Source organism: Lipotes vexillifer, unplaced genomic scaffold (genome assembly GCF_000442215.2).
Source record: "Lipotes vexillifer unplaced genomic scaffold, Lipotes_vexillifer_v1.1 scaffold634, whole genome shotgun sequence".
Classification (NCBI taxonomy): Eukaryota; Metazoa; Chordata; class Mammalia; order Artiodactyla; family Lipotidae; genus Lipotes; species Lipotes vexillifer.
The window spans coordinates 1,956,693-1,981,247 of record NW_006781096.1 but is presented as its reverse complement, the minus strand read 5'-3'; the positions used below and the strand labels follow the sequence as shown (position 1 = coordinate 1,981,247).

The following is a 24,555-nucleotide window of genomic DNA, read 5'->3' as shown; positions in this document are numbered from 1 at the left end:
ATATATTGTAGTGTATATCTGTTAATCCCAAACTCCTAATTTATCCTGCCCCCTCCTTTCTCCTTTGGTAACCATATATTTGTTTTCTATGTCTGTGAGTCTGTTTCTATTTTGTAAATAAGTTCATTTGTATCATTTTTTAGATTCTACATATAAGTGATGTCATATTATATTTGTCTTTGTCTGACTTACTTCACTTAGTGTGATATTCTCTAGGTCCATCCACGTTTCTGCAGATGGCATTATTTCATTCTTTTTTATGGTTGAGTAATATTTCATCGTCATATATACCACATCTTCTTTATCTATTCATCTGTTGATGGAGACTTGAGTTGCTCCCATGTCTGGGCTATTGTAAATAGTGCTGCTGTGAACATTGTGGTTGCACGTGTCTTTTCGAATTAAGGTTTTCTCTGGTCATGTGGCCGGGAGTGGGACTGCAGGATCATATGGTAGCTCTATTTTTAGTTTTTTTAAGGAACCTCCATACTGTTCTCCATAGTAGCTGTACCAATTTACATTCCCACCAACAGTGTAGGAGGGTTCTCTTTTCTCCACGCCCTCTCCAGCATTTATTATTTGTAGAATCTTTGATGATGGTAGAGTCAGTTTTAAGTTGATTTAGCAGGGAAAAAAAAGCGGGGGGGTGGGGGAGGATATTTCTTCCCACCTGAATTGTGGACTCAGATCCACACCCTCCACATTGGCACACTGGCCTTTCTAACACACTTGGGACCACTAGGAGGAGCAGCTACTGTGAGATACAAGGCCTGGGGGGCAGGGAAGAGGCTGAGCTGGCATCTACCTGCAATGGGGAAGGGGAAGGGGGCAGGAGGGAGAGCTCTGACCAGCTGGGACCACCCAGCGGCAGGAGCACAGAAAGGGCCTCTGGTGCCAGGAACTGCAGCTTACTCAAGGCAGGGGCCGCTACTGACCATTAGCTTAACTACTGGGCACCAAGTCCAGTTCAGAGACTAATGGGAATGAGAAGGAACAGACAGTGGGGCACACGTTTTCTAACTAACAGACTCACGGCATAACTGCCCCGCCTCCAGGGCAAGATGGGTCCATCTTTGGCACCTCCTCATGCATCTGCAGAAATATGAGCTTAAAGACTTGATATATGCCAAATAATACCACTACCCCTCACAAAACAGCCATACTCAACGTGCTGCCTCTGTGCACCGTATCTGAGAAACAGGGCAGGGAGGGAGGGGTAGAGGGAGTGAGGCAGGTGAACCCACAAACTCTGTGCACTTCTTCCTCCAAAGTCTGCTCTGAAATGACCTCCCCCACGGAGCCTCCCAAAGGAGGTGCTCACTCCAGCACCCCCAGACTACATTCACACAGGCTTAGATCCATTTCTGTCATGAGCTGCCCTTCATCTTTTTCCATATGCTTCTGTCATTTGTCTAAAAGACTGGATGGAGGTCTGTCTAAGAGCAGGGACGAGATCTCTTTCTCCCATCGCCTTCTCCATCCTACCCAGAAGTGCTCAAGCTCATAGCAAGTGCTCTGAGGATCCACCTGCCTGAATGTGGGGGACACTCAGACTCCCCCTACGGGGTAGGAATGTGTTACAAAGCCTGGGTTCCAGGTGCTGTGTCTATCTCATCTTCATCAGGAAGAGCCAGGACCTAGAAAATGTTGTGGCCCTGATGAATAAAGCTATCATCCTCAATATATAAAGAGCAGTTATGAATCAATAAGAAATCCCAAATGACTGCTACACATCAGTGTCAGAGCTGGCATACTAAAATGCGGCATACCTCATGTGGGTTTCCAGCTACTACATCCCCAATTTCCCTAAAATATGAAGAAAGAAAAAAACAAATATGAGTAAGTCAAACATATAGCTAATGCCTAGGTTCTTTTAGGAAGTTTTTAACTCTGCTGAGGGATTGGATTCCTACACAAGACCTTCAGTTCCTACTAGCACCAAACTGCATAAACTGAACCAGGATCCCTCCCTTCACCTCCCCAACACCCCCCCACACTGAGTTTTTCACCAGAGACAAAAACTGCCAAGTTCATTGGGTGCCTCATGGAATCTAGTATGTTCCCCCTGGTGGACCACTCTCCTGGGGAGTTCTCTCCCCACCTTGCCCCAGTTACTATTCTCATCTTCCCCTAGGAACCCAGCTATGTGAATCCCTATTGAAATGGTGTCTGAGGAATGAGCCACCAAGCCCACAGCCCATGTATCCATGTACACACGTACATGGTTTATGTGGTGCAGTGTGGTGTGTGTGTGTGATATATGTGGTGTGTGTGTATGTATGGCATGTGTCTGTGTGATGTATATTTATGGTGTGTGTGTGGAGTGTGTGGTGGATGGGGGGGTTTATACAATGTGTGGGGCCCTTGTGTGTGGTATTTGTGTGTGTGTGTGTGTGTGTGTGTGTGGTATGTGGAACGTGTGTGGTGTATATGTGTGTGTTATATATGTGTTATGTATGTGTGGTGTGTGTGATGTGTGTGTATGGTATGTGTAAGGTATATCAGGTGTGTGTGGTCTGCTTGTGGTGTGTGTGTGGTATATATGTGTGTGGTAATATGTGGTCTGTGTGTATGTATGGCGTGTGTGTGTGGTGTGTATGTGTAGTATGTGTGGTGTGTGGTGTGTGAATGTCTGTGGTGTGTGTGTTGTGTATGTCTGTGGTGTGTGTGGTGTGTCTATGTATGCATGTGGTGTGTATGTCTGGTGTGTGTGTTGTGTGTGCGGTGTGTATGTCTGGTGTGTGTGTTGTGTGTGCAGTGTGTATGTCTGTGGTGTGTGTATGTGTTGTATGTTGTGTAGTATGTGTTGCGTGTTGGGTGTGTGTATGTATGTGTTGTGGATTGTATGGTATATGTCTGTGTTGTGTGTGTGATCTGTGTATGTGGTGTGTATGTCTGTGGTGTGTGTATGTCTTGTATGTTGTGTAGCATGTGTTGTGTGTGTGATCTGTGTATGTGGTACGTATGTCTGTGGTGTGTGTATGTCTTGTATGTTGTGTAGCATGTGTTGTGTGTGTGTATGTATGTGTTGTGGATGTGTATGGTATACGTCTGTGTTCTGTGTGTGATCTGTGTATGTGGTACGTATGTCTGTGGTGTGTGTATGTCTTGTATGTTGTGTGTCGTGTGTGTGCGTATGTATGTGTTGTGGATGTGTATGGTATACGTCTGTGTTCTGTGTGTGATCTGTGTATGTGGTGTGTATGTCTGTGGTGTGTGTATGTCTTGTATGTTGTGTGTCGTGTGTGTGTGTGTATGTATGTGTTGTGGATGTGTATGGTATACGTCTGTGTTGTGTGTGTGTATGTCTGCGTTGTGTGTGTGTGTGGTGTGCGTAAGGGAAGAGGCGGTGCTCTCATCTAGATCCTCCTCTATGAGGTGCCCATCCCCGCTGCGAGGAAGACGCTCTAAGCAGGCTGTTACTGGTGCCCTTTCTCTCTAGCCTTGACCTTTTTTAAGGAAAACTCCCCCCATGTCCTACAGACCAACGTGTAGGGGCAGTAGCGGGACACCTAGTGAAGGACCCTTGAGATCTATGGTGTTCTACAAATTTCTTCTGGGAGCCAGGGGTAGGTCCCGCACAGCGACAGGGCCTGCACCTGCGCGGAGCCAGGTCCCTCCGTCAACCCCGCCACCCCGGAGGGAAAGCACACGCCCAGGGCCTTGGTCTTCTTCTCTGAGAACACCCTCAGGCAGAAGTCGCCGTCCTTGAAGGGCCCGAAGGTGGACGGCACCACCGCGTACTCCCCAGGGGGCAGCGGCACACGTGCCGAGACCTCGCGCAGGTTGACGTAGGTGCTGGACCGGGCGGAAGGCTGGCGGCCCAGGAAGAAGACCCGGCCCAGGCGCTCATCCGTGTGGCTCTCCAGCTGTGCAAAGCAACAGTCAGGGTCAATGTCTTGTGAAATCCTGGAAGATGAAGGCCCCAGAGTTGGGTTTTATCGCACTAATTTAGGGACGGTTGATTTTTAACCCTGGGCTGAGAATCAGGAAGCCTTGGATTCGGTCGTGAGCTCACCGTGTGTCCATCATCAAATGTATTCAGAGCACCTCTGGGTGCCCGGCCCAGGTTGAGGCACTGACCTTGACTACGCCACTGACCTTGGCCAGACCCCTTGCCCTCTTCCCGCTTAAATGAAGGGCTGGACAGCAGGTGTGCTCAGTGTGTGTGCTCAGCTTCTCTCTGGATATTTGTCCTCATGAATCAACCCTCATTGAATCCAACAGACTCTCACTCTGCAGCTGTACCTGGGGGTGTGGCGCTGAGCTTCCCAGTACAGGCCTGTGGCTTAAATCCTGGTTCCCAAGCAACAGCAGCCAGAAGGGCCTGCTAACCTTGGCCTGGCTTGGAAAATTGCTCTGCGAGGTGACTGGGGTGATCAGATCTGGGGGAGGGGGGCGGGGCAGGGAGGCAGACAGAGCGGGTGGCCACCCCGAGGGAGGCCTGGCCCTCCTGGGAGGGGGAAGATGCTCCCCAAGACCCATCTGTTTGTTGGAGGGAGAGGGAGGCTGTGGTCGTATGCCACGGGCTAATTAGTGGCTACAGAGTGCTTTGAAAACACTGTTGCCGGTGTTATTAGTGCTGTAATTGAGCCTCCCCATTGCACTGTATCTTCATGACCAGCCTTCATCAAGATGCCTGTGACAGGGCGCACGTGCTGGTAAGCTGCCAGGGCTGTGAACTCTGTGTGACCCAGAGCTGGACTGCCCACCCCAGGGTAGACAGTGTCTATTCATGGTCACCCGACCCTCTTTGGATCACAGCGGGACCCCCCAGCCTGCCCCTGCTGACCTGGGCACTAGAGCAGCCACAGCCTTGGGATTCCCCCCCACCAGAAGTTTCCTACTCTGGGCAGAATGCTGGGGGCATGGCCAGCAAGGCCTTGGCTGAGTGCAAGTGTTAAGGGGCTAAATGTCATTCTTGCCCTCCCTGATGACTGCGAGGGGAGGAAACAGGCAACCAGCAGGGGAAAAGGAGAAGTGTCGGGTGGGGGGTAGGAAGGGAATGGGGCAAACTGAGCTCTAGCAGGAACCCAGGGGCGGGACAGATTGCAGAAGCCTCACCTGGGAGGCCAGAGTGAGAGGTGGAGAGCACGGAGGCAGGAGCTGGGGCCCCTCTGTCCTACTGGGGACTCCACACAGGCATGTGCCACCAGGGCCCTGGCCCTCACATCTCCCCGTGGCCTGGCCCAGCCACGAGTGTGTGGGCCCGGGGTCAGCATGGGCACCCCTGGGGAGCTTGTTGAAAGTGCAAGTCCTCGGGCCCCAAGTCAGACCTGCGGAATCAGAGACTCTGGGGCTGGGGCCCAGCAGCCTGTGCTTTCACGAGCCCCCAGGCCTTGGAACCGCTGACCAAAGAGCCACCGGCACTTGCAGAGCACAGCATCCACAGCGACGCGCGGAGAGCACCGGGAGATGCTCCTGGAGGCTCCACAGTGTGTGCAGAGGACCTCGCTCTCATAGACGGGCCGCTTCTGATGGGAGCCACCATCCATCAGACTTAATGCATGTTTGAATTTAATTACTTTTGAGTAGTGAAGAGGGGCATGCTCTAAATCATCCATTCGCTCTTGTCTGTTGCCTCCATAACCAATAATATGCATCTGGGAGCCATCAGGCAGGGTAGACCAGTGATCGGCAGCCTTGGAAGAAAGCATAGGCTGGAACCTGTGAACTTGGGCCTCATTGGCACATGCTACCAGGTGGCCAAGGTTGAGAACCCCGGGGGGAGCAGGGATTAGCACAGCAGGGCATACGTACCCCTACATAATTCGAGTAATAGACTCCGGCTGGGGTAGCCCCAGACAGAACAAGTGGTTCCTAACCTTGGCCGCACATTGGAATCACCCCAGAGATTCTGCCATAATTGGCCTGGGCATGGAGATGTCTAAGAGCTCCCAGGTGTCCCTAGCGTGCAGCCGAGGAGAGGCTCGCTGGGCTGGGACGAGCTGGGGCCTGACTGTGTGCCAGCTGCATGGATGAGGCACTCTAACAGCACCCCACCAGCCCCTGCCCACGAGGCCACCGGGATAGCTGGGTGAGGCCTGGGACCGCAGCAGGAAACCCCAGATGTAAGTACGACCCTGATGACATGCTTCTCTAACCCAGCTGTAAATCACTGAGGAGATGCAGGAAAAGCTGGGAGCCAAAAAGATAAAGTTGGTGCTTCCTTCTCTGGGCCTTTATTTCTGTCGGCTAGATAAACAGGAGCCTAAGTGAGCTACAGTCATCTTGTTTGGATCAGACCACCAGGCACACAAGGGGCAAAGGTCACCACTGTCCCCTTCCTGGCTGGTGGGACCCAAGTGTCTTTACCAGCTCTCTCAGGGTGAGCAGCTCACCGGATCCTGTGGGAGTCTGTTTGTGGGAGAACCGGCTTCCATCAGAGGAAGCACATGCCACTGGGTGCCCATCACGAAGGCAGCCCAGCTGTTCCTTACCAAGGAGGACATCTCCGTCGGTGTTCACATATCTCTTTGGGGACCTACAGGGCAGGAGACAAAAGCATGTCACCTGAGGGTGCCGTGGACCTCCCTTTGTGCCTCTGTGTCCCTCCCCACATCTGGCCCACAGACTGTGCAGTCCTGGGCCACTGGGAGGAATTCTGTGCTAAAGTGAGAGTCATTAGCATTTCTGAAAATGGAAAGTCATTGGTGAATTTTCAAGGCCATCTGTGGACTACTGAGCCCTAGAAATCCGAAAGGAAAAAAAAGGTTCTCCTTTATTTTCATATTGTATAATCTACCAGGATCCCAAATGTTTGAGGAGTACTAACCTTGGGGGTTAAAGGAAAACTAACATCTTACAGACCTAGAGACCTGGCCTCCAGATCAAGGGCTTGGCCAGAAAGGGGTCTCACTCAACTCGAGACATAATTTAATCACCACTGGCTACAGGGATTGGTCCAGGAATAGGTACATGACCCTAGCTGAGTCCATCACAGACTCCTCTAGGATTTTCAAATTGGAACTAAGGGAAGGGGCCCCCTTGTTTTATGTGGGTGATATTAGAGAGACTGTGCAGAAAGCCAGACCAGGAAGATGGCATTGACACCAGAGGGGACATGTGAAGAGAAAGTGTCCTGAGAGCAGGCACGTCACCTGTCCTAAGCATCCCTGTCCTTCCCTAGGTTTGGTGACATGAGCTGGTAAATTCCTTTTTCACTAGTCTAGGTAGAGTTAGGTCCTATTATTTGCAAATGGAAATGGTGATGCCCACAGGAGATCTCAGATGCAGAGTGGGAGTCCTCCCATGCCAGAGAAGGCTCCGAAGAGGGTTCAATCCCCCCTTGTCCTTTTCCCACCTTTGCCCCTCCCAAGCAGGCTCTTTTGACCAGAAGAGCAGGAAGGGCATTGTTTGTGGCTTAGGTCTGTGGGCAGCTGCCAACTCTGAGGGAAAAAAATTAGGGAAAATTTGGGTCAGCTGGCATCCTCACTCTGGAGCCCCCCCGTTTATAATTGGCAGCAGAGGTAGAAAAGTCTGCAGTCACTCCTCTAAGTTTGCATCTAAAGCTAAAATCCCGCATGCAGAGGCCCCGGCTGTCTGGGAGAGCAGAGGTCCTCGGGGGGATCTGCCTCCCAACAGCCTTCACCCCCTGGGCAGGGACTCTCAACCACCTCGGCTGTCTTTGCATTCACCCCGCCCACCGCCGCAGGCAATATTCTCTGAATCCACTGCCAAGAGGCCCCAGGCAGGAACTGAGCCAGCCAGCCAGGCCTCAGGTGGCCCAAGTCCCCAGCCGCAGCATCCAGGCAGGAGCGCAGGCCAGCCTTGCCCACTGATGGATGGAAAGGGACAGTCACCTTTGAAATGCAAGATATCCTGAATGCAAATGACAGGCCTGCGTGGCAGGAGCCTGTTGTCACAGCAGGAAGATTACAGGGGAGAGAGAGGGGGCCAGACAAGCAGGGCTTTTTAGCCTTTGGGGGTTTCTGGCTGTTCCTCAGTCAGTGTCAGTTTTCCCACCTCAAACCAGACTCCTGTTTGCAGACAGTTAAGGCCAGAAGAGGCAGTTCCAGGGGTCAGAGAATGGTACCCCCTGCAATCCCTACATGGCCTCTCTCCAACACCAGGTACTTTCTACAAGCCCAGGCACAGACACTCCCTACAGGGCTGTACACCTTCCTCACCCTAACGTTAAAGTGGCTGTGTTCACAGATGTCGTGCTCTAATTTATATGCCTCTGGCTGTAAGAAGGTCCACGGATCACATACATGGGGTTACTTTATAAGCAGCTGTAAACTAATGTCTGAAAAATTGACATGCCGTATATATTACTTACGAGAGCAAATGCCATGCCCATAGAGCTATTTCCGTGTGTTAGCTCACGTCCCTTTGAAAGAACGCTTTGTTGATCCGGTTATAGAAGGTAGAGCTGGTGGATGAAGAGCTGGTGGCCACAGTCCCCATCCAGCCCACCCTTTGGCCACGCTCCGCCTCCTGCCTGCTTTCCCAAACTGTCACTTCCTCTCCAGCTGTCAAGAAGCATATGATGTCCCCTATGGCTGGAATGTTCTCCCTCATCCACCTTTGAAATCCAGCTTATTTTATTTATTTATTTTTCTTTTTCCTGGTACGCGGGCCTCTCGCTGTCGTGGCCCCTCCCGTTGCGGAGCACAGGCTCCGGACGCGCAGGCTCAGCGGCCGTGGCTCACCAATATTTCAAACGTTTTCATTATTATATTTATTATGGTGATCAGTGATCTTTGATGTTACTACGCTGACTTGCTGAAGGGTCAGATTATGGTTAGCATATTTTAGCAATTAAGTATTTTTTAAATTAAGATATGTACGTTGTTTTTCTAGACATGATGTAAACATAACTTTTTTTTTCTTTTTTTCTTTCTTTGCGGTACGCGGGCCTCTCACTGTTGCGGCCTCTCCCGTTGCGGAGCACAGGCTCCGGATGCGCAGGCTCCGCGGCATTGGCCCACGGGCCCAGCTGCTCCGTGGCATGTGGGAACCTCCCGGACTGTGGCACGAACCCGCGTCCCCTGCATCGGCAGGCGGACTCTCAACCACTGCGCCACCAGGGAAGCCCCTCAGCTCATTTTTTGACGCCCTGATCAAATTCTCCTCCTCCACGAAGCTATCCCTCTCTGAGGAGACCTCAGCTCACCGTGCTGGTCCCCGTCATAGCAGATCTGACCTGCCCTGTAGTCAGTGGAGTGTGTGTGTGGTTTTCCCCTCTAGATTGTGAGCACCCTGAGGTCGATAACCTTCTGCTCTTCCTCTGGATCTCAGCTTTCAGCACGGCACCTGGCACGTGGCAGATACGCACTAAAGAACTGTTGAATTGATATGCATAGGGTAAGTGCTTTCTTGGGTTTTTATCCCTATAAGCAAAACATCTGTTTTGGTCCTACTTACATTCTAGGTGAGGATGGAAGGGATAAGCTGGAGTAGAATTGGAGCTTATTTATTTGAAATACTTTTCTCCAGCCAACAAGCAGCAATTATCTTCCAACTCCCATTCCTCCAACACAAAGTACACACACATACACACACACACTAAACTCTAAAACTCTAAGTTCCAAAATAAGAGAAAGAAAGGAGCTGGGGGTCGCGTGAGCTTGACAATTGCGCTTTTCCTTACTGGTTTCTTATTATAGTACGTCCTTCCCATGCACTTATGTATACTGAGATGCTGGGCTTCCAGCCAGCTCTGGGTGTTTCTGATTAGAATTGTATTTTTCCCAAGAAATTCACTTTTAACAAAATTCTATAAAAACAACCACCACGAATCCCTCCGGAATTCGTTATAAAAAGTCTTTGCCTACGTAAAATAAGTGGATTCCAATTTGACGCTGGCTACGCTTGTCAAGACCCAGAGGTCTTGCTTTAACCTACTTGTTAGGCTGCGAAATCTATAGAGGGGTGGTTACAGGGCAAACTGGGGTATTGAGCCATGCACTGCAGCCTGAGCCCAGAGCCAGCTGTGACCTTCAGTCCAGAGACACCAGAACTGAAAATGACCTGGGGCTCCTTTCACCCCAGCCCACGCCTTGTGTGTCCCAACACACAAGTGTTTCAAGGTTGCCCAGGGAGAAAGAGGATTTGTCTTTGGCTCCCTTCCCCCACTCTGTGATGTCCTCATACTCCTTGTGTCACCTTCTTGGCTCCTATCCCCTGAGAAGCCTATACCTGGAGAGAGTCTAATAAGTGTAGTTACACTGAACCCTCAATGACAGACAAAGCTTGATGAATTACACGTCTCAGTGTTAACAGTAGAGATTTAAGCCAGAGGAATGAATCTCTAATTGTGGAATTCAGGCCTCAGTAAGGCCACTGGGGGAGGCATTTTGGGGAGCAAGGAAAATGCTTGATTAGGGACATCCAAACAATAAGAAAGATTTGCTTCAATTGCTGGGCAAAATATTCTGACCAAAGACATCAGGCGTGCCGTGACGGCTGACCCCAGCTCCAGAGTACCTTGTAGACAGCATAGCCCATGCTGAGCATGCCCTGCCCCATCCTCTTCTGTCGCCTGCGATTCTTCTGCATCAGCCCCAGCAGCACCGTGCAGCCGGGTTCACCAACCTCTCCTCCTGGTGGTCGCCCACCTCATCCAAACAGATTTTGAACTGGGGATTGGTCCAGTAAGTGGCTAGAAGTCGCCCAGGAGATGGTGGTTCCCCCCAGGGGGGGGTGAGGAGATCGGGAAAAATAGAATGAAAGGGAGGAATTTTGATCATCTCAAGGAAAGCATAACTCTGGCCCAACTGTGCCGGGTAAGCAGGCCTTGGCAAGTTTGCTTTACAAGATGGTCAGCATTTCCTCCTATCTCCCTACCCCACCCACATACCAGCACACGCACCCCACAGCATGTGGAAACTACACTTGTCCATTTGATCAACCAGGGCCCAGATATACTTGATGGGATATGCAAGGTCCCGTGGTCCCAGGGCTACACTTGGTCCCCCGGGAAGGAAACTCCAAGTCTTCTGGGGAAATGATTAACATCTCCTTGTTCTCAGCCTGTGAAGAACTGGCCCGTGAAGATGAACCCATCTCCTGGAGGAAGGAGGTCTCTGGGGGGAAAAGCAGGTCCCTGAAACAGATGAGGACAATTCTAGCAAAAGCTAGCTACCAAGGAGGTCTCTCCTGACAGACTATAAGAAGATGACCACCCTTGCCCCCTGGGAAGCCTGTCTGACGGGCCCCCGCTTCAGATCACAGCCCAAAACAGCCATGATTGCTGATCCTCTGTCCATTGATCCAGGGGCCCCACTAGATGGCTCAGCGTGGCAGCCAGTGACGAGGGACACTCCCTCAAGAGTACGTCATTTAATAATGCCCAAGGAATAATAATTGGCAATTAAGAAGCATGCCTGCCATACCACCTATGGATATTTTAAAACACTGCTACATTTCAAATATGACCTTAAAAAAAAAATCTCTCCAAATAGTGACTGTACAAGCCAAGGCACAGAAAGGGCAAATGGGTCATCCAGGGACACACAGCAATTCTATGACTGACTCAAGTGGCAGAGTATGATTGAGGAAGATAGGCTTGGCAGCGATCTCCATGCCAGGGCCTCAATAATTTCAATAACCATGTGCCCTGGGGGAAGAAAGGGGTGGGGGATGGACAGAGTGCTTAGATCTTCTAGATAAGGGTCCAACCTGATACAATAACAGGGCATTCACAGGTGACCAAGAGCCACTGGTTATTATATTTTCTTAACAATAAAGTTACTTATTCAATTCCACCTTCCCAGAACTTCCACTTCCAGATTATTTTTTTTTATCTAAGGCACAAGTGTGTAGAATTTTTTTTTTTTTTTTGGCGGTATGCGGGCCTCTCACTGTTGTGGCCTCTCCCGTTGCGGAGCACAGGCTCTGGACGCACAGGCTCGGCGGCCATGGCTCACGGGCCCAGCCACTCCGCGGCACATGGGATCTTCCCGGACCGGGGCACGAACCCATGTCCCCTGCATCGGCAGGCGGACTCTCAACCACTGCGCCACCAGGGAAGCCCAAGTTATCTTATTTTGATGCTATGCTAAATCTTGGACTTAAAGAGATGGGAACAGTGCTCCTAGTTCACTGGAAAGATATGGAAACGGAGGAAGACAAGCTGATAGCTAATCCGTGTTGAGGCCCAGATATCTTGGTTTCAATGCTTTAGACGTACGGAGGTAGAACTACTCTGAGGTAAAAGGGGGAGGAGAAAGAAGCCCTCCTGGCTGGGAACCATGTTGAATTCCTGGAACACCTAGAGAGAGCTGCCTACCTGTGAACCAGGAATGGACCCACAACTAAGGGGACAGCACTCCCGCAGGTGACTCTCACCAGAACTCTCCGTCCTCAGCTTTCTTGTCCAGCTTTCCTTTCTGCCTGGGATCTATGTAATTCCACTCTGGCGCGCTGGGAAAGAAAGAATAACATTTAAAGTTTTTTTTAAAGGAAGCAGAGGTGATCATTCCTGAAGGGTTTGCTGCAGTGCAAGGTGTTTACTGCAGCTCAACTTCCCCCTGAGAAATGGGGAATACCGAAATGATAGCCAGGGGTGGGAGGGGGGTGTAGCCTGGGGAAGGGACGGGGCTCCACGGGCCCTAGCAGGGTGACCCCAGACATGCAGCAGGAACACTGCGCCATGGCTTTGCTCTAAGTTTACTCTCCAGGCAAGTTTTACATTTATGTCTGATTCAGCCCCCCAGGCCCTGATCACAGGCCTGGGCAAGTCCAAGGCAGGAGCTGTGAGAATGGCTGCCACAGGCCACTCTACCCCTTCTCAATTGGTGAGACGTCCTTCTGGCTTATCTAACAGTCTGAAGTGAAGATACTGTGAGAGGGTCTGAGCATCTCTGGGCACATGAACATGGTCCCCTTCCTGAGCCTGCAAACTGACAATCAGGCCCAGTTTTGTGACAATTTCCATGAAGTAATGTCACCCTGTGAGGCCTCCTGCTGGCGGCCTTTCCATAGCAATACCCACATAATTTGTTGAAATGCCATTTCCAGCTACCTGACCTTTAAGAAGTTAGGTTTTCCTGAAATATGTCTGCAATGCTAAATAACTGGGCAGTATCCAGATCCATCTTTAAATAATCCCTTCCCTGATTGCTTTCAGCAAAACGTGAAGACCTCCCCGTCACTGCATAAAAGCTGGGGCATACCCAAGCCCAGCCTCTTCCTCCAGGGGGGCTCTCAGGACCCTTAGGGATCAGGGATGGGAGCACCCAGGGCCTATTTAGTTCATGGAAATAGTCATTGGATCAGACCGAACCTCAGGGGCTTCCCTGGGCTTCCCTGGTGGCACAATGGTTGAGAATCCACCTGCCAATGCAGGGGACACAGGTTCGATCCCTGGTCCGGGAAGATCCCACATGCTGCGGAGCAACTAAGCCCATGCGCCACAACTACTGAGTCTGTGCTCTAGAGCCCGCGAGTCACAACTACTGAGCGCACGTGCCACAACTACTGAAGCCCGCACGCCTAGAGCCCGTGCTCCACAACGAGAGAAGCCACAGCAATGAGAAGTCCGTGCACTGCAATGAAGAGTAGCCCCCACTCGCCGCAACTAGAGAAAGCCCGCACACAGAAACGAAGACCCAACACAGCCAAAAATAAATAAATAAAATAAATTTATTTTTTTAAAAAAGAGCCAATCCTCAGAATGTGCTTGTTATAAACAAAGATTAGGGGACTAGCTGGAGAATATGAGATCTGACCTAAATCTCCCAGTTAGTTTCTTGAAACTTAAAATAAAAGTTCTAATTTAAAGACATTGGGCTGAGACTAGGGAGGGATGTTACCTCAGAGATGCAGCACCCTCCTCCCCCAGCAGCCATGTATAAATACCCCCGGCTGCATCTCCAGATGGAGCCTGCGGGCTTGCCTGTCATCACCTCACACCTTGGACCTGTCCCAGCCTGTTAGGGACTGAGCATGATTGGGGAAAGGAGATAAAGTCATATAAGCCCCGTAAGCAGCTTGGGAAGCAGCTGCTGCTTAAAATGACCAAAACTGGGGTTTCAATTTCATTCAGCCATGACATCCTTTTGGGGCAGTTGGCAGAACTAAGGTTTTGGGTTTTGCTCCATCATAGGCAGGAGAATGAAAAATCTTTAATATAAGAGGTGATCTGTGGCCCTGGGGATGTGTTTCTTCATGACACAAACCTCAAGGGAAGTACCAGTTACGAGCACTAATGATGTGTGATTAGCTCATAAATGTAATAAAGTTCCCTTCCAAAGCCCTGGTGGCATCATGCAGTGCGGACAGCACATATGAGGTACATACGAGGCTTAAGGATGTGCTGGGGGGTTGAGTTGTTATTATGACCATTCCCACTTCTGGCAGCTCTTCATCAGTGACACTGGCCAATCCTCCATCCTTCCCCAGCGCCAACCTGCCTCCCCCGTGCCAGCGGTGCTAACTAGGATGGAAACTGGGCCATGCTCTCTCCATCCTCCGGTACCATGGTGGCATCGATTCCAGGGCACAGCTGTCCCAGGACACCACAGGAGGCCTCTGTGTCCAGGCACCACTCTGACTGGCTGCCACTCTCCACTGTGAGAGGTCTGGGCCCCTCCGTTCATTAACGGCTTTGTTGGGAGAGATCAATACCCGCCCCTAACGAGCTCTGGGGGAGAGGGCACCACTCCCACTCATCCTCACTGCCTCTGGCGGCCAGTGGCTCCTAGGATCCAGTTCCTATTTCTAGGCACGTTTCTTCTTGATGCTGAGGGGTTTGGCCTTTGTCAGAGTGACCAGGCTTTGTGGAGTGGAAAGAATCCGATGGAGAGTGATGGGTCTCACCTTTGGATGACTGCGGTGGTAGGTAGAAAACAAGCCAACCCTCCGGCGCTCAGCAAAATTCCACTGAGCTGCCAAACTTGCAAATGCCAAAGCAGAGCAATGAATCAAAGACTACAGCTGAGCGGTTTTTGTTTGGCTTTTCCCCACCTGGAACCATCTAACACTCTTTTCTGAACAGGCTGTGTGGTTTGTGGACGGAAAGTGCTGCCGAGCGTACTCCACTGTGGGTCTCACGATCACTGCGTGTTTTGCAGGATGGCTTCCCGCAGAGGGAGGCTAGCACGGGCGGAGGGAGAAAAGAACCTACTCATCGCTCCAGGCCCCCAGCCATTCCACTTCACCCCACGGGTTCTGGAGTCTCATCAGCTTCTCTGGATGGCCCCGGAAGTCCACTTGCAAGGACCACAGACAAAGGCAACTGTATCACCGCACATACCCCTGCTACCCTGCGTTCATGTCCTCGCCTGAGCGGACCTGCATTCAATTCCCCAAATGCCCCTAAACAACCACTTATATTTGCTTTTAACACATGTTTTCAAGCCTTAGCTAACTACTCTATTTTCCACAATCTGGTTGAATAAATAGTAAATCCAGTATAAAAACAAGTGTCTATCTGCTTTAACTTGGATTAAAATTTGATAGTTGACTGACTCAGTTCTCAATATATGAAACCTAGTGACAATGAATGCCCTCCAACAAATACTAAGAACAGAGCAGTTAGCATTTTTTGAGCAGGTAGTATGAGCTAGGCATGGAGCTGGAGAGTTCAGATGCATTATCACCTCATTTAAACCTCACCACAATCCTATAAACTGGGTGCTGTTTTATCTTCATTTTCATCTCTCTCAAAACTGTGAGACCCAGAGAGAGTAGATATATGTACATGTATAACTGATTCACTTTGGTGTACACCTGAAACTAACACAACGTTGTAAATCAACTATACTCCAATAAAAATTTTAAAAAACAAACAAGCAAACAAAAAAGCCTCTGAGACCCAGCCAGAGGGGTTGAGTTACCCAAGATTACCTAGTTAGTAAGTAGTAGATGGAGGACAGGCACCCAGGCAGTCTGTCTCAAAGCCCATAGTGGGAAATCCATACATCCACCTTCCCCTATTGTCTACGGAACACTCACCAGGAGCCCCCATGTGTGCCTTTGCATACACGTGCAAACATGATGGACCGCTCTGTCTTCAGTGCCTGACCTTCCTTTGTATCCTCCGTCATGCCCTTGCCCAGTGTTTACATATACGTGCTCAATTCATATTTGGGAATTAACTTCATTAAAGAGCGTATCTGTGAAACACAAACACACGTAATGAACATTCATGCCTTTTTAATAAATAACAACCACTGCGTTTCCTTTTTTGCCTTGACCATCAGGAAACCCAAAACAAAATTAATTTCTCAGCTGGAGCACTGTCTTTAGCCTAGAGTGTCTGGTGTATTTTACCTTTGTTGTACGGTTTTATTGTGTCTGTGCTTTTCATTGTAAACCAATGCACATGCTTTTTGGAGGTAGGCAGACTATGGTAAATAGAAATAATGAAAAGTTCAGCCCATGCTTTCTCCTTGGATTGGAACGTAAGAAATACTTGCTTTCCTTCCCACCATCACACCCCACCTTGAAAGTTGGGGCAGGCTTTACAGCCTTTTTCTCTTTGGAGATCCTATGGGTTTCCACTGCTTTACCTGTACAAACATACTTTTTTTTTTTTTTCCATATGACATACAGTAAGATATACTTTTTTAATGCTTTTCTTTTTTTTCAATTTATTTATTTTATTTATTTATTTTTGGCTGCATTGGGTCTTCGAAGCTGTGCGCGGGCTTCCTCTAGTTGCGGAGAGCAGGGGCTACTCTTCGTTGCGGTGCGCGGGCTTCTCATTGCGGTGGCTTCTCTTTTTGCGGAGCACGGCCTCTAGAGCTCAGGCTCAGTAGTTGTGGCACATGGGCTCAGCAGTTGTGGCTCACGGGCTTAGTTGCTCCGCGGCATGTGGGATCTTCCCGGACTAGGGCTTGAACCCGTGTGCCCTTCATTGGCAGACGGACCGTCAACCACTGCGCCACCAGGGAAGCCCAAGCACCCTTCTTAGAATGAGTGTAGATCTGACAGTTTCTACAACTTTCCTCCAAAACTTCGTCCCTCTTCCTGGCCACACCTCAGAGCATAGCCTGCATTTAGTTAGAACCCATAGAGCTGAAGCTCAGAGGTTACGTCATCCATCTCTGAGTGGGTAAGAGGTAGGAGGGCCCTTGTAATAAGCAAGAGCTGAGTGTGGGTCGGTGCCAGGGGCTCTGTGCCACCAGAGATGCTGCACCTCAGCAGGGCAGGAAAGGGCTAGGTGGTGATTCCCTCTCTTTCTCTCAAGGATGCCAGGGATTTATGGTAGTATCATTACGCATTGCCCTTCCGTCTCCCCATGCCCAGTTTTACCTCTTCGACTCCAGTGACAGAGTATGTGTGACTCTTAACCAGCTTCAGGCTGGTGATGGCTTCTGCTGCAGCTGCACTGGAGACCTGAGTTGAGAGTAAATTCCACTCAGAGTGGCTGCCCCTGACCTTGTTGGGGCCAGTCCTACAATGCTTTCCAAGGACATGCTACACAGCCACAGGGTCCCAGTGCAGGGCTGGGGGTGGGGTGGGGCGGGGGCAGGCGCAGCAATTAACCTCAGGTAAACAGAGCTCTCTCCATCCAAACCCTCTTTGATCAGGCCTGCCTGCCAGTCCTGGAGTATGACTTACCAGCCTTTGAAATGACACAGGAAGCGGGAAGCCATTTATTCTCCAAGAAGGACCCCACCCTGCCTGCAGAAGACTAATTATCCATGAGAGTTGTCTGGACCGGCCCTGGTTCACCAGTGGCGGTGGGTGTCCCCAGGGTCCCTCCTCAACAGCCCCTCCCTCTCCCCAGACCCCACGTCACTTCTCCACCAAAAATACACATATCCTGCTGGGGTTTTTATAGAGAGGAAAAGGGGGGATGGCCCTTGCTTTGTCATTCACGTGCGTGAGGTCACCAGGTAAGGGTCCAGAGAAGGAGAAAGAGCAGGTGGAGGGGCAGGTGACAGCAGACCACGTGGCTGGTGGCCTCCAGGCTCTGGTCTACACACTACCTTGGAACCGCATACAGCCAGCCCCCAGACAGGGCACCACCCCTGGTTCAGAACCTCTCCCCTTTTCTTCAGTGTTCTCAAAGCCCATCATGTACTGTCAATCACCATATTTGTTTTCCAAAATCCCAAGATTACTTAGCAAGAGGGGGTAGCAAAGGTAAGGCCCAGTATCCAGAGATCAAGTCTGCATTCTTAAGGCAATTCCTGCAGTACTAACGGGGCTTAACACTTAGAACTCCTATGATTTCTGAGTTTATGAGACCAACTCCAGTTCCTACTTATTAATTAGGTCTCTTCCCACCGGCTCCCACGTGCTAGGGACAAATATGTCACAGGATTTGCCCTGTAAGTCCTAGACTCTGCTCTGGCCCAAAGCCTTCCCAGCCTCTAGGAACCTGTCCGGTTCCTTCCCTACCACACATGGGGAGGGGCAGCAAAGAGAAACCGTCCCGGCTCACATCAATGGAGCAGGCCAGAAGAGACCCTGCTCGAAGGGCCTTCCCGATGATCTGAAACAGACTGGCTGGTGGCTTCTTCAGCTCATAAAACTCAGAGATGCCACCTGTGAAATCCTCAAACCCCTCCACTGTGGACCCGCCAGCGAGAGCCTCATAAGAACTGTTGAGCCTGTTGGAAAAAGAACACAAATACGTGCACCATCCAGAGCCATTAGCAACCCCAGGGAGGGGACCACATGGGATGGGGTAGGTAGGACATGGTGTGGTCTGGAAGGTACAGGAGGGCCTTTGCCAATTTTGTCTGTGGGCCAGGGAGGGGCTTAGGCACAGTTTCACGTGGCCAGCTCAGCACTTTTCCAGGAGCAAATCTCAGATCACCTCTCACCAAGCCATGTGCTCTTTTAAAAACCAAAGTGCAATCTTTCCAGAGCTGACTTTGGCTTCTTAGGTTTCTGGGGGTTGGGGCATGGGTAGGGATGATGGGGACCCTCCCTCAAAGCTGAGAGGCATCCCTTGGTGTTTGCTTTGGGAATAGGGCTGGGAAGGAACAGGGGTTGCACAAAAGGGTACCAGTCAATGAAACTAATTCAGAGAACCCCAAAGAAGACTTTGAACATAGAATGCCAGTGAGAAGGAGCATGACTCCCAAGCAAAGGGTAGAGACTTTGATGAGTTTGGGATCTAAGTACATTTGCTTTCTTCTTCTTTGTCATTCTTTTAAAAATTCACATTGGGGCTTCCCTGGTGGCGCAGTGGTTGAGAGTCCACCTGCCGATGCAGGGGACACGGGTTCGTGCCCCGGTCCAGGAAGATCCCACATGCCGCGGAGCGGCTGGGCCCGGGAGCCATGGCCGCTGAGCCTGCGAGTCCGGAGCCTGTGCTCCGCAACGGGAAAGGCCACAACAGTGAGAGGCCCGCGTATGGCAAAAACATAATAATAATAAATAAATAAATAAAATAAAAATTCCCATTGACCTAAGAACTGACCCGGGGTTTTAAAGAGGACAAAGCTGAGACACCAAGAAGCTAAGTGGTGGTTCCAATTCACTCATTCATGTGGGACAGAGCTGAGCTTTTAACTCGTAGCCCAAATTTCTGTTTCTCTTAGTTACAGAGGGGTACTTTACATGGACTACAGGGGCTGGGAACGATGGGCATGGTACCCAGAGTCTGGGGAGGGTCAGGTGAAATCCTCCAAGGAGACTGCGGAGCCTCCCAGTTCCTCCCTGACCCACTTACTTGGCGTAGGCCTTCTCCAGCAGCACGCTCCAGAGCTCATTGCCTTCCTCAGAGCGCAGGAAGAGCAGCTCCCCGTCCTTGGTGGGCAGCCTGTCGTCCACCACCACCTCCACCCACCCTCCATACTGCCAGAACTGCGGGAGGGAAACACAGCGCCCGTTCACAGGGATGAGCTGAGAGGTAGAGTCGGCGTTCTCAGTGGACCTCAGAAGGAGCGTCTGTGCTGATCAAGGTTCCAGCCTTGGACCTTTAATGAACTCCTTAAGAGCGGGATCTGTGTCTTACTTATCCGTTCCCACAGGAGACGCCAGCAAAAGCAGAAAACATCGAGTCCAGCGGCTGAGTTTGTGGATAAGAAAACTTGCATCACGCAGTGGCAACAGTGATGCCGTGTGATGGCACTCGGGCTCACATCTCCTGACCCTCACTCCAAGGTGCCTTCCTCAAGGCCACATGGCCTGTGGGAGACAGGAGGGGATGGACGTGTGGATGCTTGGATGGACATGTTAAAGCAAAGTTTCTCAAACTCAAGCACGCATCAGAATCCCCTGGAGGGATTATTAAAACCTAGGCTACTGGGCCCCAAACCCAGATTTCTGATTCTCGGCATGGGTCCCAAGATTATGGAAAGTAGTGTCAAGGGCTGTGAGCAAGCCAGGATACCTGAAAATGAAAGAGTCCCCCGTAGTTCTCCTGGAAGTTCTGGTCCCTGGGGACCACGCAGTAAAGCAGCTCTTCATTCAAGGCGAGGGAGGCAATGGCCGCCAGAAACCAGCAGTCACCTGCACCGCATCATGGGGCACACGCACTAGTCAGGCCAGGCCTGCAGGGTCCCTGCTTTCTCTGACCCTCACTGGCCCATTCAATCCAGAGTCACACGACTCCCTTCTGGGTCAGATAGTCTGGGACTCTTTGCCTCCAGTGTCTGAAGGTCCTGCTGCCTCCTTGGAAGCTCTGAGCTTCTCCCTTGCCCCACCTGCCACATGCTGACCATTCCACATGTCCTAAGCTCTCGATCAGTGGAGTAGAAAGTGCAAAGAAAGAAAGGAAGAAGCAAAAATCATCCTCTTTGATATGGGGAGGGGGCAGGGTGAGCTGTGACAAAGCGAGAGAGGGGCATGGACATATATACACTACCAAACGTAAGGTAGATAGCTAGTGGGAAGCAGCCGCATGGCACAGGGAGATCGGCTCGGTGCTTTGTGACCACCTAGAGGGGTGGGATAGGGAGGGTGGGAGGGAGGGAGACGCAAGAGGGAAGAGACATGGGAACATCTGTATATGTATAACTGATTCACTTTGTTATAAAGTAGAAACTAACACACCATTGTAAAGCAATTATACCCCAATAAAGATGTTAAAAAAAATCATCCTCTTTGATTCCTTAATAACAACCTTAAGAAAACATTTGGTTGGAGGAAACACTGAAGCTATTTGGCCAGCTAAGGATGCATGTGTGTGTGTGTGTGTATGTGTGTGTGTGTGTGTGTGTTCCTTGCTCCGCTTGACCTTGGATAACGGAGAGTTGTCTCTTCGTGTCTGTTGGAGGACTGCCCTTTTATGTTTCAGAGCTCACCATGACAGCTTATAACACTCCTGAGATATTGATTAGCATGAAAAGATCATACTTTTAGTCAGAAGAAATAAAAATCAAGAGAGGTTAAAAATGTTAGGGCTCAGTGTTGATCACTTTGGAGATCCAAGTAAGGGCAGAGGAAAACAGAAAACTGCTTTCTGTACAAGTCGGGACCCCCCAGACCCGTGCCCCTGAGCAGTACCTCCACGGAAGGCATCATTATCCCCTGTGGTGTCGACTTCAAAAGATTAAGCACAGCCCCAGACACCCTTTACTGACCTTAGCATCCTGTGGTGGATCTATCATCCTGGAATTGATGTAAATTTGTCTCACATCTCATTTATAGGCTCCTTCTCCAACAATCTCTGAGATCTCAATGTCCTTACGTGTGTCGCTCATCGTGTGAAGGAATATTTCATCTTACTGGCCCGACAGCTGTCTCTCCCCAGTTTCACTCCAGAGCCCTACCTCTAGGAGTTTAGGGTTTGGAGACAAGTTTCTCCCATTCCTATCCCAATCAAATGGCTCCAAAATCTAGCCTGTGTGTCTCAGCCTTCACCTTGTCCACAAAAACAAAATCTGAATCTCTTCACTATATCTTCACATAAAAGCCCCTTCAACCATTCAGAGACCCTCTGAGGACCTCGTCTAACTCTCTGTGTTCTTTCCACAGCTGCGGCCCAAGCTGCACACATAGTCCAGGGTGAACACACCACGGTTCTCTCAGACGTGGGCTGCCTGAGCAAGTAGTCAGTAAACTGTGACACAGGAACCCACCTCTGAGGACCCATCATCTGCTCAGTACGGCTCCATCACCAGGTTATCCTAGAAAACCCTTTGCTCTATCTGCCCTCATCTCTCTCAACAGAGAGGTTCATGATCTGGTCCCAAATGAATTCCTTTCCCCGACCAGCCTCATATATTCTCTCTCTCCCCGTCTCTCACACGCAGTTACTTTTTGAAGAGCTTTTCTGACCCAGAAGCCAGCCCTGCTCCTGCCTCTGCTCTCACTGACAAACGCCCTCCCCCCGATGGCAGTGGGCCCCCAGGTGGGACCAGAGCCGCTAGCCGGAGGAGATAAGAATCGGTACAGCAGGCACGGGACTGTGGCTTCTCACTGAAGGAGACTCGACGGGGGCAGTACCTCATTCAAAGGCAACTTCCAAAGAGTGGATAAAATAACAGATTTTCTCCGCTCACTCCAGCCTTCTTCCTGTCAACACCTGTGATCACCTCTTTCCTCTGCTCAGAAATCTTCAACTTCCTACATCACTTAAGAACAAGATAAAAACTAACAGGGCATCAGGACCCTTCAAAATATGCCTCCACCCCACTTCCCCAGCCTGCTTCCCACTGTCCTCCCACCATGAGTCTGATCTCCAGTCGAACTCGGATCTGCACACACCATGCCCTGGTCTTTTCCGGCACACGCTTTCACTCATCCATCCCCTCAGCTTGTAGAGTCCTTGCTGCAGCACCGCCCCCTTTCCCCGCCTCCACGAAGCCTTCCCTGATGCCTCTCATCCTCCAGCCGCAGGTCACCTCTTTTTCTTTGTGTTTCCTAAAGACCTTGTTTATACTGCTCTGTGCACAAGCTGCTTCCCAAAATCCAATCTCTGACCCATTTTGGTGTCCCGTATGCTCCCTCCTCAGAGCCCCCAGCACCTTCTTGGGCCACTTGAACAAGACTGTCTCTGCAATCTCTTCCTGCAGGACAGGGATGTGGATTCCCCATCCTGGCACCCCCAGCAGGTGGCTGACACAGAGTAGGGGCTCAATGACCGTTTGATGAATAAAAATAAATATGTGCAGAGAAAGACAAATATCCTATGATATATATCACTTATATATGGAATCTAAAATATCATACAAATGAACTTGTTTACAAAACAGAAACAGACTCACAGACACAGAAAACAAACTTATGGTCACCAAAGGGGGAAGGGGGGAGGGATAAATTAGGAGTTTGGGGTTAGCAGATACAAACTACTGTATATCAAATAGATAAACAATAAGGTCCTACCATATAGCACAGGTAGGACAAGATATTCGATATCTTGTAATAAACCATAATAGAAAAGAATATGAGAAAGAATATATATATACATAACTGAATCACTTTGCTGTACACAAATATTGTAAATCAACTATACTTTAATGAAAAAGACTTGAAAATTTATTTTTTTTCCGTCGTATTTTAAAAAAATTATTCATTTATTTATTTATTTTTGGCTGCATTGGGTCTTCATTGCTGTGCACAGGCTTCCTCTAGTTGTGGCGAGCGGGGGCTACTCTTCATTGCGGTGCGCGGGCTTCTCATTGCAGTGGCTTCTCTCGTTGCGGAGCACGGGCTCTAGGCGCAAGGGCTTCAGTAGTCATGGCTCGTGGGCTTAGTTGCTCCGCAGCATGTGGGATCTTCCCGGACCAGGGCTTGAACCTGTGTTCCCTGCATTGGCAGGTGGATTCTTAACCACTGAGCCACCAGAGAAGTCCCTTAAATATTTTTTTTAAGTAAATATGTGACCAAATGAATCAATGACTCATATTTTGTTCTTGTGCAAATCCCCAACAGCACCTACATGTTTGTACCTGAATCTCCCTGGTGTCTGGAGAGGTGGAGGACATGCGTTGAATCTGACAGGGGCCACCTAAGCCAGCATCAGGGGCCCCTGCCAGTAGAGCTCGGGGGTAGAGGGAGATAAGGGAAGACCACGGCGGAGGCGCAGGCCTCTGGGGAGGGGCAGATGACTGGGCTGCAGCCCTCCCTGTGACTGGTGGCCTCTCACAGAGATCAGAGCAGCACCTGCCCTCATGATGAAGTGCAATCCTGGCTCTCTTCTGATACTGACATTCTTGCTCCCACACAGCTGCTTCCAACAGCCCACCTGGAATATCCCTTAGACATTAGAATTCACGGCATGGACACAAAGTGCCCCTCAGTTGCTGACATCAAAAGGGGCTGCCCAGCTGGAAGGGAGTTTAACTTTCTCTTCATCTGCCTCACTGTTGCCATTTCCCGGGGTCCACCTGGCTCTCAGGGCCAACACAGAGCTGCAAGGAGATGCAGTGCGTACACGGGCTTTGGGATGCCTGCCAGGGACTCCGTAAGGTGTGCACGCACTGTCATCACAAAGATGCTTTCTCTAAGGCACAGATCCAGTGAGCGTGTTCCTCTTCTGAGAGCTCTTTTGGGAAGACAGACATTTATGCCGTCGCTCAAAACATTTCAGAAATGTGTTTGGGGATCTGCCTGGATGCTTGTACACATTCATCACGTTCTGCTCCGTGGACACACAGCTTGGCCCTTGAGCATAAGTTTAATTTCCAAAGGCAACTGAGAGGCTTTTGGATCTAAGGTTGGTGGTGAATAGGGTGGACAGAAAAAGCTGGGAAAGAG

General features: G+C 50.2%; 1 protein-coding gene across 1 annotated transcript in view; it reads right to left on the bottom strand.

Moving 5' to 3' along the window:
* LOC103081133 (calpain-8-like) overlaps positions 1–24,555 on the bottom strand; it is an 84,067-nt gene that overhangs the window by 20,429 nt on the left and 39,083 nt on the right. The window contains 11 exon segments of the mRNA XM_007454490.1: positions 1,770–1,806; positions 3,652–3,869; positions 10,432–10,541; positions 10,544–10,606; positions 10,911–11,050; positions 12,295–12,369; positions 15,074–15,155; positions 17,202–17,289; positions 18,344–18,512; positions 19,583–19,716; positions 20,246–20,364. Of these exon segments, the coding sequence (XP_007454552.1) occupies positions 1,770–1,806; positions 3,652–3,869; positions 10,432–10,541; positions 10,544–10,606; positions 10,911–11,050; positions 12,295–12,369; positions 15,074–15,155; positions 17,202–17,289; positions 18,344–18,512; positions 19,583–19,716; positions 20,246–20,364 (1,235 nt within the window).